The following is a 16501-nucleotide window of genomic DNA, read 5'->3' on the forward strand; positions in this document are numbered from 1 at the left end:
TCCAGTTTCGTGAACGACTTCCCCCCCGGCTGGCGTTGCAAACAGGTCATCAGCCTTTGGTAACGGGTATTGATCCTGTTTCAAAACTCGGTTGATTGTAACCTTGTCGTCTCCACAAATCCTGACAGTGCAATCACTCTTCAACACAGGAACAATGGGGCTGGCCCAATTGTTAAATTCGACCGGTGATATGATCCTTTCACGCTGGAGTCTGTCCAGTTCGATTTCGACCCTCTCCCTCATCATGTACGGAACCGCCCGAGCTTTATGATGGATGGGTCTTGCATCTGAGACCACGTGGATCTGCACCTTGGCTCCCGTGAAATTGCCAATGCCTGGTTCAAACAGCGAGGGGAACTTGCTCAGCACTTGAGCACGTGGAGTATCATTCTCCGACGACAATGCTTTGATATCGTTCCAATTCCATTTGATTTTTTCGAACCAGTTCCTGCCGAACAGCGTTGGACCATTGCCTGGAACAATCCATAACGGTAAATCATGAACCGCACCATCATACGACACCTTGACCACTGCACTGCCAATCACCGTTATGAGTTCTTTAGTGTACGTACGCAACTTGGCATTGACTGGACTCAGCTTAGGCCTCACAGCCTTAGTATCCCGCAGCTTGTCGCCAAATGTTCTGTATGTAATAACTCGATAGACTGAATACTGTAAACGAACACAGGTACAAACCTGGTTCTGCTTTATTAGGGCCCAAAGATTACGTTACATGATGGCTTGCCTTTTATACCTTGGCCGCGCACATGTGTGTACAGCCCAATGACCTCCGACAGTGGCGCCACCTCATGGCTAGTAAAACCAAGCATACATACATGACAATTATTATTTAAATGGAGAAAGATTGCAAAGTGCTGCAGTACAGCGGAACCTGGGGGTACTTGTTGCATGAAACACAAAAGGATAGTATGCAGGTACAGCAAGTGATCAGGAAGGCCAATGGAATCTTGGCCTTTATTGCAAAGGGGATGGAGTATAAAAGCAGGGAAGTCTTGCTCCAGTTATACAGGGTATTGGTGAGGCCACACCTGGAGTACTGCGTGCAGTTTTGGTCTCCGTATTTACGAAAGGAGATACTTTGCTTTGGAGGCAGTTCAGAGAAGGTTCACTCGGTTGATTCCGGAGATGAGGGGGTTGACTTATGAGGAAAGGTTGAGTAGGTTGGGCCTCTACTCATTGGAATTCAGAAGAATGAGAGGTGATCTTATCGAAACGTATAAGATTATGAGGGGGGCTCGACAAGGTGGATGCAGAGAGGATGTTCCCACTGATGGGGGAGACTAGAACTAGGGGGCATGGTCTTAGAATAAGGGGCCACCCATTTAAAACTGAGATGAGGAGGAATTTCTTCTCTCAGAGGGTTGTAACTCTGTGGAATTCTCTGCCCCAGAGAGCTGTGGAGGCTGGGACATTGAATATATTCAAGACAGAAATAGACAGTTTCTTAAATGATAAGGGGATAAGGGGTTATGGGGAGCGGGCAGGGAAATGGAGCTGAGTCCATGATCAGATCAGCCATGATCATGTTGAATGGTGGAGCAGGCTCGAGGGGCCATATGGCCTACTCCTGCTCCTATTTCTTATGTTCTTATGAACACTGTCCCATCAAACACTCCCAGGGCAGGTACAGCACGGGGTTAGATACAGAGTAAAGCTCCCTCTACACTGTCCCATCAAACACTCCCAGGGCAGGTACAGGGGGTTAGATACAGAGTAAAGCTCTCTCTACACTGTCCCATCAAACACTCCCAGGGCAGGTACAGGGGGTTAGATACAGAGTAAAGCTCCCTCTACACTGTCCCATCAAACACTCCCAGGGCAGGTACAGGGGGTTAGATACAGAGTAAAGCTCCCTCTACACTGTCCCATCAAACACTCCCAGGGCAGGTACAGGGGGTTAGATACAGAGTAAAGCTCCCTCTATACTGCCCCATCAAACACGCCCAGGGCAGGTACAGGGGGTTAGATACAGAGTAAAGCTCCCTCTACACTGTCCCATCAAACACTCCCAGGGCAGGTACAGGGGGTTAGATACAGAGTAAAGCTCCCTCTACACTGTCCCATCAAACACTTCCAGGGCAGGTACAGGGGGTTAGATACAGAGTAAAGCTCCCTCTACACTGTCCCATCAAACACTCCCAGGGCAGGTACAGCACGGGGTTAGATACAGAGTAAAGCTCCCTCTACACTGTCCCATCAAACACTCCCAGGGCAGGTACAGGGGGTTCGATACAGAGTAAAGCTCCCTCTATACTGCCCCATCAAACACGCCCAGGGCAGGGACAGGGGGTTAGATACAGAGTAAAGCTCCCTCTACACTGTCCCATCAAACACTCCCAGGGCAGGTACAGGGGGTTAGATACAGAGTAAAGCTCCCTCTACACTGTCCCATCAAACACTCCCAGGGCAGGTACAGGGGGTTAGATACAGAGTAAAGCTCCCTCTACACTGTCCCATCAAACACTCCCAGGGCAGGTACAGGGGGTTAGATACAGAGTAAAGCTCCCTCTACACTGTCCCATCAAACACTCCCAGGGCAGGTACAGCACGGGGTTAGATACAGAGTAAAGCTCCCTCTACACTGTGCCATCAAACACGCCCAGGGCAGGTACAGGGGGTTAGATACAGAGTAAAGCTCCCTCTACACTTTACCACGTTGAAGACATTATTATAAATGCATTGCTGTTGAGATTGTTGCAAGGCCCAGCTCCTGAAGGGAATGTCGTGCCTGTTAACCATTGTAACCAGACGTTGCTCTTGTCACATAGGTGGTGGAAAAGGCAGGTCCTCTGAACAAGACAAAGATTGCGGAAGGAGGGAGGAAGCTGAAGTGAGTTTTGCCTTTTTGTTGCGGTACCCGGTAGTGAATGATCTCGAATATTCAGGGACAGTCTCCCTGGAAAACCTTTTTCCTCACCTCTGTTGGCCCCCGGCCTGGAAAAAGTCAGCGATTTTAAATGACAAAATATAGCTTTCTTTTATCCACCCCCGCTCCCGCAGTACTGAGGGAGTGCCGCACTGTCGGAGTGGCAGTACTGAGGGAGCGCCGCACTGCCGGAGGGGCGGTACTGAGGGAGCGCCGCACTGTCGGAGTGGCAGTACTGAGGGAGCGCTGCACTGTCGGAGTGGCAGTACTGAGGGAGCGCCGCACTGCCGGAGGGGCGGTACTGAGGGAGCGCCGCACTGTCGGAGGGGCAGTACTGAGGGAGTGCCGCACTGTCGGAGGGGCAGTACTGAGGGAGTGCCGCACTGTCGGAGGGGCCGTCTTTCGGATGAGACGTTAAACCAAGGCCCCGTCTGCCCCCTCAGGTGGATGTAAAAGATCCCGGGGCCACTATTTGGAAGAAGAGCAGGGGGAGTTCTCCCCGGTGTCCTGGGGCCAATATTTATCCCTTAATCAACATTAGTTTTAAAAAAAAATAATCTCTTCATTCATCACCTTGCTGTTTGGGGAACTTGTTATGTGCAAATTGGCGGCTGTGTTTCCTGCATTAAAACGATCAGTACTCTTCAAAACAGCACTCCCATTGGCTGTGAAGCGCTGTGGGACGTCCTGAAGTGATGACTGGTGCTATATAAATACAAGTTCTTTCATTTGTTCATTCTCTGTTGTTCGCTCTCTCTCTCTCTCTCTATCTCTCTGTCTCTCTCTCTGTCTCTCTCTCTGTCTGTCTGTCTGTCTGTCTCTCTCTCTCTCTCTGTCTGTCTCTCTCTCTCTCTCTCTGTCTGTCTCTCTCTCTCTCTCTCTGTCTCTCTCTGACTCTGTCTGTCTCTCTATCTCTATCTCTCTCTCTGTCTCTCACTCTATCTCTCTCTCTCTCTATCTCTCTGTCTCTCTCTCTATCTCTCTCTCTCTATCTCTCTGTCTCTATCTCTCTGTCTCTCTCTCTCTATCTCTATCTCTCTCTATATATCTCTCTCTCTATCTCTCTCTCTCTCTATCTCTATCTCTCTCTATCTCTCTCTCTCTGTCTCTCTCTCTATCTCTCTCTCCCACTCCCTTCCTCTCTCCCGCTCCCTCCCTCCCTCTCTTTCCCTCTCTCTTTCTCCCTCCCTCCCTCTCTCCCTCCCTCTCCCTCTCCCTCTCCCTCTCTCCCTCCCTCCCTCCCTCTATCTCCCTCCCTCTATCTCCCTCCCTCTATCTCCCTCCCTCTCTCTTTCTCCCTTTATCTCTCCCACCATCTCTCTCCCTCCCTCCTCTCACTCTCTCTCTCTCCCTCCCTCCTCCTCTTTCTCTCTCCCTCCCTCCTCCTCTTTCTCCTCCCTCCTCTCTCTCTCCCTCTCTCTCTCTCTCCCTCCCTCCCTCCCTTCCTTCCCTCCCTCCCTCCCCCCCTCCCTCCTCCCTCCCTCCTCCCTCCCTCTCCCTCCCTCTCTCCCTCCCTCTCCTATTCCCTCCCTCTCTCTCTCCCTCTCTCCCTCCCCAACTCTCCGTCTCTCTCCCTCTCCCTCCCTCTCTCCCGCCTCCTCTCTCCCTCTCCCTCTCCCCCACCTCCCCCTCTCTACCCCTCCCTCTCCCTTCTCCCTCCCTCTCTCCCCCTCTCCTATTCCCTCCCTCTCTCTCCCTCTCTCCCTCCCCAACTCTCCGTCTCTCTCCTCTCCCTCCCTCTCTCCCGCTCCCTCTCTCCCTCTCCCTCTCCCCCTCCCTCTCCCTTCTCTACCCCTCCCTCTCCCTCCCTCCCCCTCTCTCTCTCCCCCTCCCTTCCTCCCTCTCCACCTCCCTCTCCCTCTCCCTCCCTCCCCCTCTCTCTCTCCCCCTCCCTCCCCCTCTCTACCCCTCCCTCTCCCTCCCTCCCCCTCTCTCTCCCTCCCCTCCCTCCCTCCCTCTCTCCCTCCCTCTCTCCCTCCCTCTCCTATTCCCTCCCTCTCTCTCTCCCTCTCTCCCTCCCCATCTCTCCGTCTCCCTCCCTCTCCCTCCCTCTCTCCCTCCCCATCTCTCCGTCTCCCTCCCTCTCCCTCCCTCTCTCCCGCTCCCTCTCCCCCACCTCCCCCTCTCTCCCCTCCCTCTCCCTCCCTCCCCCTCTCTCTCTCCCCCTCCCTTCCTCCCTCTCCACCTCCCTCTCCCTCTCCCTCCCTCCCCCTCTCTCTCTCCCCCCTCCCTTCCTCCCTCTCCACCTCCCTCTCCCTCTCCCTCCCTCCCCCTCTCTCTCTCCCCCTCCCTCCCCCTCTCTACCCCTCCCTCTCCCTCCCTCCCCCTCTCTCTCTCCCTCCCTCTCTCTCTCCCTCCCTCTCCCTCTCTCTCTCCCTCCCTCCCGCCTTCACTTCCTCCCTCCCTCCCTCCCTCTCTCCCTCCCTCTCTCCCTCCCTCTCCTATTCCCTCCCTCTCTCTCTCCCTCTCTCCCTCCCCATCTCTCCGTCTCTCTCCCTCTCCCTCCCTCTCTCCCTCTCCCTCTCCCCCACCTCCCCCTCTCTACCCCTCCCTCTCCCTCCCTCCCCCTCTCTCTCTCCCCCTCCCTTCCTCCCTCTCCACCTCCCTCTCCCTCTCCCTCCCTCCCCCTGCTCAGGGGACCAGTGCCCGGGCAGTGTGTTCCATTAGCGGAGTTTCGGAGGGTTGGTTTATCACCACCGCTGCCCGAGCCTCTATCGCCCACCCTGACTTGTGGTTGTGTGTCTGTCCTTTCCCCAGGAAGAACTGGAGCAGCTCATGGGTGGTGCTGGCGGGGAACAGCCTGGCCTTTTACAAAGAGGGCAAGATCCAAGTTGCAAGCACAAAGGTGAGTACCTGCCTCTCATAGAATCAGACATTTACAGCACGGAAGGAGGCCATTTCGGCCCATCGTGTCCGCACCGGCCGACCAAGAGCTACCCAGCCTAATCCCACTTTCCCGCTCTCGGTCCGTAGCCCTGCAGGTTACGGCACTTCAAGCGCACATCCAAATGTGGTGAGGGTTTCTGCCTCTACCCCCCTTTCAGGCCGTGAGTTCCACCCCAGACCCCCACCGCCCTCTGGGTGAAGACATTTCCCCTCAAATCCCCTCTAAACCTCCCCCCAATTACTTTCAATCTGTGCCCCCTGATTGTTGACCCCTCTGCCAAGGAAAACAGCTCCTCCCTATCCACTCTATCCAGGCCCCTCATAATTTTATACACCTCAATCAGGTCTCCCCTCAGCCTCCTCTGTTCCAAAGTAAACAACCCCAGCCTATCCAATCTTTCCTCATCGCTAAAATTATCCAGTCCAGGCGACATCCTGGTAAACCTCCTCTGTACCCTCTCCAGTGCAACATCCTGGTAAATCTCCTCTGTACCCTCTCCAGTGCAACATCCTGGTAAATCTCCTCTGCACCCTCTCCAGTGCAACATCCTGGTTAATCTCCTCTGTACCCTCTCTAGTGCAACATCCTGGCAAATCTCCTCTGTACCCTCTCTAGTGCAACATCCTGGTAAATCTCCTCTGTACCCTCTCCAGTGCAACATCCTGGTAAATCTCCTCTGCACCCTCTCCAGTGCAACATCCTGGTAAATCTCCTCTGCACCCTCTCCAGTGCAACATCCTGGTAAATCTCCTCTGCACCCTCTCCAGTGCAACATCCTGGTAAATCTCCTCTGCACCCTCTCCAGTGCAATCACATCCTTCCTGTAATGTGGTGACCAGAACTGCACGCAGTACTCCAGCTGTGGCCTAACCAGTGTTTTATACAGTTCAAGCATAACCTCCCTGCTCTTGTATTCCATGCCTCGGCCAATAAAGGCAAGTATTCTGTATGTCTTCTTAACCACCTTATCCACCTGGCCTGCTACCTTCAGGGATCTGTGGACCTGCACTCCAAGCTCTCTCTGTTCCTCCAGCAACCCATTAAAGAAAAGGAGCTGAGATAAAATCACTGACCTACCGCACAGGAGGAGCCCATTCAGCCTGTCGTGCCTGTGCCAGGCTCTTGAAAGAGCAGTCGTGCTTAGTCCCATACCTTCTGCTTTTTGTCCGTAACCCTGTCCGTTCTCCATCCTAACGCACCCCTCCAACTCCCTATGACAATCAATGAGTGGGCAAAAATTTGGCAGATGGAGTATAATGTTGGAAAGTGTGAGGTCATGCACTTTGGCAGAAAAAATCAAAGAGCAAGTTATTATTTAAATGGAGAAAGATTGCAAAGTGCCGCAGTACAGCGGGACCTGGGGGTTACTGGTGTATGAAACACAAAAGGATAGTATGCAGGTACAGCAAGTGATCAGGAAGGCCAATGGAATCTTGGCCTTTATTGCAAAGGGGATGGAGTATAGAAGCAGATAGGTCTTGCTACAGTTATACAGGGTATTGGTGAGGCCACACCTGGAGTACTGCGTGCAGTTTTGGTCTCCGTATTTACGAAAGGATATACTTGCTTTGGAGGCAGTTCAGAGAAGGTTCACTCGGTTGAATGCGGGGATGAGGGGGTTGACTTATGAGGAAAGGTTGAGGAGGTTGGGCCTCTACTCATTGGAGTTCAGAAGAATGAGAGGTGATCTTATCGAAATGTATCAGATTATGAGGGGGCTCGACAAGGTGGATGCAGAGAGGATGTTTCCACTGATGGGGGAGACTAGAACTAGGGGGCATGGTCTTAGAATAAGGGGCCACCCATTTAAAACTGAGATGAGGAGGAATTTCTTCTCTCAGAGGGTTGTAAATCTGTGGAATTCTCTGCCTCAGAGAGCTGTGGAGGCTGGGACATTGAATATATTTAAGGTGGAGATGGACAGATTTTTGAGCGATAAGGGAGTGAAGGGTTATGGGGAGCGGGCGGGGAACTGGACTTGAGTCCATGATCAGATCAGCCATGATCGTATTAAATGGTGGAGCAGGCTCGAGGGGCCGAATGGCCTACTCCTGCTCCTGTTTCTTATGTTCTTGTCCTTTCTTAAATGGGGGCGTTACATTTGCGGTTTTCCCCATAACCCGGCCGAATTTTACTTTTCGTGTATTTATCCAATTCTTTCGCAGAAGGTGGGGAACAGGCCAGAGTGTAGCACGGACCTTCGAGGCTCGCTGATCGAATGGACCAAGGGGATGTCCAGCAAAAAGAACGTATTCCGGGTAGGGCGCTCGGGCACCAACGCCCCTCGAGGATCGCAATTGTAACGTACAGGTTGAACCTCCCTGATCCAGAACTCCCTAATCCGGAATCACCCCGCGTCCAGAACCGTTCCCGGCCACCGGGTGGCGCATGTGCAGAACTGCGACACGAACGAATTGAAGTCCTTCCTCGTTGCCGACTCCCGCAATCGCTGGCCTGGCCCCCGCGATCCAACGACACCAACCCCCCCCCCAATGATGTCTCTGCCGTACTCCCAGCCCCAAGCCAGCCAGCCCCGATATCCCCTTGCTCAGTACCTGTACCATCCAATTTAACGTGACCACCCCTCGTCCAGAAAAACTCCTTATCCAGAACAGGCCAGGTTCTGAGGGTTTCGGATAAGGGAGGTTCAACCTGTATTTCCTTCATGGGTTCTTTGCTTACCAAGCACGAGGGTTTATTTCTGGAGGGATGGTATAGAAAAGTAGGGAAGTTATGCTAAACCTGTATCAACCCTTGGTTAGACCACACTTGGAGCACCGTGCACAGTTCTGGTCTCCATATACCTGGGTTAGACCACACTTGGAGCACCGTGCACAGTTCTGGTCTCCATATACCTGGGTTAGACCACACTTGGAGCAACGTGCACAGTTCTGGTCTCCATATACCTGGGTTAGACCACACTTGGAGCACTGTGCACAGTTCTGGTCTCCATATACCTGGGTTAGACCACACTTGGAGCACTGTGCACAGTTCTGGTCTCCATATACCTGGGTTAGACCACACTTGGAGCACCGTGCACAGTTCTGGTCTCCATATACCTGGGTTAGACCACACTTGGAGCACTGTGCACAGTTCTGGTCTCCATATACCTGGGTTAGACCACACTGGGAGCACTGTGCACAGTTCTGGTCTCCATATACCTGGGTTAGACCACACTTGGAGCACTGTGCACAGTTCTGGTCTCCATATACCTGGGTTAGACCACACTTGGAGCACCGTGCACAGTTCTGGTCTCCATATACCTGGGTTAGACCACATTGGGAGCACTGTGCACAGTTCTGGTCTCCATATACCTGGGTTAGACCACACTTGGAGCATTGTGCACAGTTCTGGTCTCCATATACCTGGGTTAGACCACACTTGGAGCACTGTGCACAGTTCTGGTCTCCATATACCTGGGTTAGACCACACTTGGAGCACCATGCACAGTTCTGGTCTCCATATACCTGGGTTAGACCACATTGGGAGCACTGTGCACAGTTCTGGTCTCCATATACCTGGGTTGGACCACACTTGTAGCACTGCACAGTTCTGGTCTCCATATACCTGGGTTAGACCACACTGGCAGCACTGTGCACAGTTCTGGTCGCCATATTATAAAAAGGATATAGAAGCACTGGAGAGGGTGCAGAGAAGATTTACAAGGATGATACCTGGAATGCGAGGATATACATATCAGGAAAGGATGAACAGGCTGGGTCTCTTTTCTCTTGAAAAAGAAGGCTGAGGGGTGACCTAATTAAAAATTATGAACAGTTTTGATAGCGTGGATACAGAGAGAATGTTCCCACTTGTGGGGGAGACCAGAACTCGGAGCCATCAATATCAGACAATCACTGATAAACCCAATGGGGAATTCAGGAGAAACTTCTTTACCCAGAGCGGGGTGAGAATGTGGAACTCGCTGCCACAGGTGAAATATATTTGCTTCATGTGTTTTCCTTAAAAATTCATAGCAACACATTGCGATTAAGAACTAGTTGGTTTATTAACAAAGGTTTAACAATCACACGACACATTACCAGTTCATCCACCAGGCTCACAACCACCTGCCCCATCGTGGATCCCCCGAACCCAACTGGCTGGGGTTTTATTGAGTCTTGTGAACATCACGTGACTGGCTAAGCCACTCCCACTCAACAGCTCTACAACTATTTTAAATATAACTTTAATAAGGGGCACTAAAACCGACAAACCTAAACAAATGAAACTTTAGACATTAAGGATTAAATTATAATTCTGCTGCCGCGGGTGATGATGCACTCCAGTCCCTCCGGCGCCCACCTCTCGCGGAAGGCCGCGAGCATATCGGTGGACACCGTGTGCTCCATCTCCAGGGACACCCTGGCTCGGATGTAACCGCGGAAGAGAGGCAGGCAGTCGGGCTGAACGACCCCCTCGACCGCCCGCTGCCTGGACCGGCTGATGGCCCCAGGAGCCCAGGAGCAGTCCTACGAGGAGGCCCTCGGACCTGCCCGCTCCCCTCCGCACAGGGTGCCCAAAGATCAGGAGTGTGGGACTGAGGTGCAGCCAGAATTTGAGGAGCAGCCCATTCAAATATTGGAAGAGGGGGCTGCAACCTCACACACCGAACACACACGTGGAACACGGACTCCTCCAGACCGCAGAAATTGCAGGCGGCCCGGGAGTCCGTGAACCGACTTAAAAACCGATTGCAAGGGACTGCCCCGTGCACCACCCTCCAGGCCAAGTCCCCAATAAATAACGGGAGGACTCCCGCGTAGAGAGCACTCCATTGGGGACCCCCGCCTCCTCCGGACAGCAAGATGGCGCGCCATGGCGTGTCCGGACGGCAGACGAGGATGGCAAGGTGGAGAGTGTGCAGGAGCAGCCCGTACAGGAAACCCTCCCCTCCGCGCGCAGAACTGAAAGGCACGGAGGGGATAAAAGACAGGCAGCCCCCGGTTGACCGTTCTGACACCCCCCCCCCCCTCCCCAGGTTGCAACAGCTTCACAAACCAATGATCCGACTCACAGGTGCATACATTGCAACTGTGGACGTGACAATGTTCCCCCTGAGCCCCTCCAAGTCAGACTGAAGTCAGTCGGTCTGCAAGCTGGCATTCGGAAACTAACCTAATCCAGGTCTTTAAAATGATGAAGGGGGTTCGATAGGGTAGAAGTCGAGAACATAGATACATAGAAACTCGGTGCAGGAGTAGGCCATTCGGCCCTTCGAGCCTGCACCGCCATTCAATGAGTTCATGGCTGAACATGCAACTTCAGTACCCCCTTCCTGCTTTCTCGCCATACCCCTTGATCCCCCGAGTAGTAAGGGCCACATCTAACATGTTTCAACTTGTGGGGGAGACCAATATCAGACAGTCACTAATAAACCCACTGGGGCATTCAGGAGAAACTTCTTTACCCAGAGCGGGGTGAGAATGTGGGACTCGCTGCCACAGGGGAGGGGTTGGGGTGACTAACCTTCACTCACTGACCGAAGTGGGAAAGTGCTCCCTCTGCCGACATACGCCCCCGACCCTGCCCCCACACACCTCCCCCACCCGCCCCGCTTTGCCGGAACGCAATTAAAATCTGTTCTTTATTCCCGCCACACAGCTGCGTACTGTCACGGGGAACGAGTTCTTACTCCAGGCCGAGAATGAAGACTACATCAGTGACTGGTACAGGACCATTAAGAGCGTTATTGAGACCCTGGTGAGTATTCCGAGCCGTTTCTCAATTTATAAACTGAGGCAATGAGTGCAAAAGCAAATGAAGTTACACTAAACCCTTTATAAATCGCTGGGTTGGGCCTTCAGCTGGGGTATTGTGTCCAATTCTGGGCCCCGCACTGTAGGGAGGGTGTGAAGGCCTGGGAGAGGGTGCAGAGGGAGATTGACCAGAATGGTCCCAGGGGGGATGAGGAACTTCAGTGACGTGGGGAGACTGGAGAAACTGGGATTGTTCTCCTCGGAGCAGAGAAGGTTGAGAGGTGATTTGATCGAGGGGTTCACAATTACATTCGGGGCCGATGACCAAAAACTTGGCCAAAGAGGGAGGTTTTAACAAGCATCTTGGAGGACGAAATCGACGGAGAGAGGTGGAGAGGTTTAGGGAGGGAGTTCCAGAGCTTGGGGCCCAGGCAACAGAAGGCACGGCCACCGATGGTGGAGCGATTATAATCAGGGATGCTCAAGAGGGCAGAATTAGAGGACGCAGACATCTCGGGGGGGTTGTGGGGCTGGAGGGGATTGCAGAGATAGGGAGGGGTGTAGCGGCTGGAGGAGGTTACAGAGATAGGGAGGGGTGTAGGGGCTGGAGGGGGTTACAGAGATAGGGAGGGGTGTAGGGGCTGGAGGGGGTTACAGAGATAGGGAGGGGTGTAGGGGCTGGAGGAGGTTACAGAGATAGGGAGGGATGTAGGGGCTGGAGGAGGTTACAGAGATAGGAAGGGGTGTAGGGGCTGGAGGATGTTACACAGATAGGGAGGGGGCGAGGAGCCTATGGCTGGATTTATAAACAAGGATGAAGAATTTTGAAATCAAGGTGTTGCTTAACTGGGAGTCAATGTGGGACAGCGAGCACAAGGGGTGATGGGTGAGCGGGACTCGGTGCGAGTTAGGACACGGGGGCAGCGAGCACAGGGGGTGATGGGTGAGTGGGACTCGGTGCGAGTTATGACACGGGGCAGTGAGCACAGAGGGTGATGGGTGAGCGGGACTCGGTGCGAGTTAGGACACGGGGCAGTGAGCACAGGGGGTGATGGGTGAGCGGGACTCGGTGCGAGTTAGGACACGGGGGCAACGAGCACAGGGGGTGATGGGTGAGTGGGACTCAGTGCGAGTTAGGACATGGGGCAGCCGAGTTTTGGATCACCTCTAGTTTACGTCGGGTAGAATGTGGGAGGCTGGCCAGGAGTGTGTTGGAATAGTCAAGTCTGGAAGTAACAAAGGCGCAGATGAGGATTTCAGCAGCGGATGAGCTGAGGCAGGGGGCGGAGACGGGCGATGTTACGGAGGGTGGAAACAGGCGGTGTGAGTTATGCTGCGGGATATGTGGCCAGAAGCTCATTTCAGGGTCAGATATAACACCGAGGTGGCGAACAGTCTGGTTCAGCCTCAGACAGGAGTTGGGGAGAGGGAGGGAGTCGGGGGCTGGGGAACGCAGTTTGTGGCGGAGACCACACCTGGAGTAATGCGTGCAGTTTTGGTTTCCATATTTACGAAAGGATACACTTGCTTTGGAGGCAGTTCAGAGAAGGTTCACTCGGTTGATTCCGGGGATGAGGGGGTTGACTTATGAAGATAGGTTGAGTAGGTTGGGCCTCTACTCATTGGAATTCAGAAGAATGAGAGGTGATCTTATGGAAACGTATCAGATTATGAGGGGGCTCGACAAGGTGGATGCAGAGAGGATGTTCCCACTGATGGGGGAGACTAGAACTAGGGGGCATGGTCTTAGAATAAGGGGCCGCCCATTTAAAACTGAGATGAGGAGGAATTTCTTCTCTCAGAGGGTTGTAAATCTGTGGAATTCTCTGCCTCAGAGAGCTGTGGAGGCTGGGACATTGAATATATTTAAGGTGGAGATAGACAGATTTTTGAGCGATAAGGGAGTGAAGGGTTATGGGGAGCGAGCGGGGAAGTGGAGCTGAGTCCATGATCGGATCAGCCATGATCGTATTAAATGGCGGAGCAGGCTCGAGGGGCCGAATGGCCGACTCCTGCTCCTATTTCTTACGTACGTGTTTATGTGTGACTGAAGACCACAGCCTAACTTGTCCTGTTTTTTTTTTGCTCCCTTCTCTCCGCTCTCCGCCCCCCGCGGCCAGGATCGGGAGAACCCGCTGGACTATCCGCTGGTGTACTCCCTGCAGAGGAGCGCTAGCTCCGAGCTGTTAGACTGTAGCGGGGACGAGGAGGAGGTGCTGGGCAAGGACAAGCAGAAGGAAAGCAGGAGAATCTCGCGTGAGTCACCCGCTTTACCCTCGGTGTTTGTTGTTCACTCTACTCTGATTCATCGACCTCGGAACTTGCAGTGGGAAAAGGACAACATGTGACACAACATTTAGGCTGAACCCAGTGTCCGTTTTATTACCCAACAAAAAAACAACTAAAAACTACAGCACTAGACTTCTGAGAGAAATCGACTGAAGACATACAATCGCCATTCCTGGCTGCAACTGGTGTAGCTTCGTGGTCATTGGTTCCGTGACCAGTTGGTTCTTCTGGCTATTCTCTGTAGCGCCTGTTCCTTTCATCTACGTTCAGTACTGCATGTCCTTTCGTCTGTTCGTTCTTTCGACCTTTCTCCCAAACAGGATGGATAAAGGGGAACCAGTGGATGTGGTGTATTTGGACTTCCAGAAGGCATTTGACAAGATGCCACATAAAAGGTTACTGCACAAGATAAAATTTCACGGGGTTGGGGGTAATATATTATCATGGATAGAGGATTGGCTAACTAACAGAAAACAGAGAGTCGGGATAAATGGTTCATGCTCTGGTTGGCTACCAGTAACTAGTGGGGTGCCGCAGGGATCAGTGCTGGGACCTCAACTATTTACAATCTATATTAACGACTTGGAGGAAGGGACTGAGTGTAACGTAGCCAAGTTTGCTGATGATACAAAGATGGAAGGAAAATGTGTGAAGAGGACACAAAAAATCTGCAAAAGTACATAGACAGGCTAAGTGAGTGGGCAAAAATTTGGCAGATGGAGTATAATGTTGGAAAGTGTGAGGTCATGCACTTTGGCAGGAAAAATCAAAGAGCAAGTTATTATTTAAATGGAGAAAGATTGCAAAGTGCCGCAGTACAGCGGGACCTGGGGGTACTTGTGCATGAAACGCAAAAGGATAGTATGCAGGTACAGCAAGTGATCAGGAAGGCCAATGGTATCTTGGCCTTTATTGCAAAGGGGATGGAGTATAAAAGCAGGGACGTCTTGCTACAGTTATACAGGGCATTGATGAGGCCACACCTGGAATACAGTTTTGGTTTCCGTATTTACGAAAGGATATATTTACTTTGGAGGCAGTTCAGAGAAGGTTCACTCAGTTGATTCCAGAGATGAGGGGGTTGACTTATGAGGAAAGGTTGAGTAGGTTGGGCCTCTACTCATTGGAGTTCAGAAGAATGAGAGGTGATCTTATCGAAACGTATAAGATTATGAGGGGGCTCGACAAGGTGGATGCAGAGAGGATGTTCCCACTGATGGGGGAGACCAGAACTAGGGGGCATGGTCTTAGAATAAGGGGCCGCCCATTTAAAACTGAGATGAGGAGGAATTTCTTCTCTCAGAGGGTTGTAAATCTGTGGAATTCTCTGCCCCAGAGAGCTGTGGAGGCTGGGACATTGAATATATTTAAGGTGGAGATAGACAGATGTTTGAGCGATAAGGGAGTGAAGGGTTATGGGGAGCAGGCGGGGAAGTGGAGCTGAGTCCATGATCGGATCAGCCATGATTGTATTAAATGGCGGAGCAGGCTCGAGGGGCCGAATGGCCGATTCCTGCTCCTATTTCTTATGTTCTTATAACCTGTGTCCATCTGGGCACGTGTCCGTCAACTTTTTCTGTGTGCATCTTCTTCCGTCTGTTCTTGTCCTTGTCCTTCTTTCCTCTTCTGCTGAGATGCTTTTAGCTCGCAGATTGATATCCAGGTTCTGACTGATCTCCTGCCGCTGCAGTTTCTCATAGTGATCCACTTTGGTGGTAAAAACAGAGAGACAGACTATTATCTGAATGGTGACAGATTAGGAAAAGGGAAGGTGCAACGAGACCTGGGTGTCATGGTACATCAGTCATTGAAGGTTGGCATGCAGGTACAGCAGGCGGTGAAGAAGGCAAATGGTATGTTGGCCTTCATAGCGAGGGGATTTGAATACAGGGGCAGGGAGGTGTTGCTACAGTTGTACAGGGCCTTGGTGAGGCCACACCTGGAATATTGTGTACAGTTTTGGTCTCCTAACTTGAGGAAGGACATTCTTGCTATTGAGGGAGTGCAGCGAAGGTTCACCAGACTGATTCCCGGGATGGCGGGACTGACTTATCAAGAAAGACTGGATCAACTAAGTTGGGCTTGTATTCACTGGAGTTCAGAAGAATGAGAGGGGATCTCATAGAAACGTTTAAAATTCTGACGGGTTCAGACAGGTTAGATGCAGGAAGAATGTTCCCAATGTTGGGGAAGTCCAGAACCAGGGGTCACAGTCTAAGGATAAGGGGTAAGCCATTTAGGACCGAGATGAGGAGAAACTTCTTCACCCAGAGAGTGGTGAACCTGTGGAATTCTCTACCAAAGTTGTTGAGACCAATTCACTAAATATATTCAAAAAGGAGTTAGATGTGGCCGTTACTACTCGGGGGATCAAGGGGTATGGAGAGAAAGCAGGAATGGGGTACTGAAGTTGCATGTTCAGCCATGAACTCATTGAATGGTGGTGCAGGCTCGAAGGGCCGAATGGCCTACTCCTGCACCTATTTTCTATGTTTCTATGATTACATCGATGCGTTGTTTGATGGTCCCCTGTCAATCACTATCAGAAACTGCAGCGGCAGGAGATCCTGTTCCTATTGAGGACTTGCCTAGTTTCCCGTTTGCACACTGAGTCTGCGAGGCTCGCGTTGACTTCTCATCTGAACACCTCGTTTCCCAAAAAATGTGCACCAGGCGTGGTTCCTTTGTTGTCGGGTCTTTTTACAGACTTGGTGTCTCCAGTTTCCCCGCCCCCCCACA

The 16501-nt window shown here is 52.2% G+C and overlaps 1 protein-coding gene across 2 annotated transcripts in view; it reads left to right on the forward strand.

Moving 5' to 3' along the window:
• arhgap9 (Rho GTPase activating protein 9) overlaps window positions 1-16501 on the forward strand; it is a 135924-nt gene that overhangs the window by 98507 nt on the left and 20916 nt on the right. Inside the window, exons 8-12 of one of the 2 annotated variants that reach the window (XM_070869746.1) lie at window positions 2790-2851; window positions 5645-5732; window positions 7940-8032; window positions 11379-11477; window positions 13594-13729. In XM_070869746.1, coding sequence (XP_070725847.1) covers window positions 2790-2851; window positions 5645-5732; window positions 7940-8032; window positions 11379-11477; window positions 13594-13729 — 478 coding nt within the window. The remainder of the gene's footprint in view (window positions 1-2789; window positions 2852-5644; window positions 5733-7939; window positions 8033-11378; window positions 11478-13593; window positions 13730-16501) is intronic. The other variant, XM_070869747.1, reaches the window with a different exon arrangement.

Source organism: Pristiophorus japonicus, chromosome X, assembly GCF_044704955.1.
Source record: "Pristiophorus japonicus isolate sPriJap1 chromosome X, sPriJap1.hap1, whole genome shotgun sequence".
Classification (NCBI taxonomy): Eukaryota; Metazoa; Chordata; class Chondrichthyes; family Pristiophoridae; genus Pristiophorus; species Pristiophorus japonicus.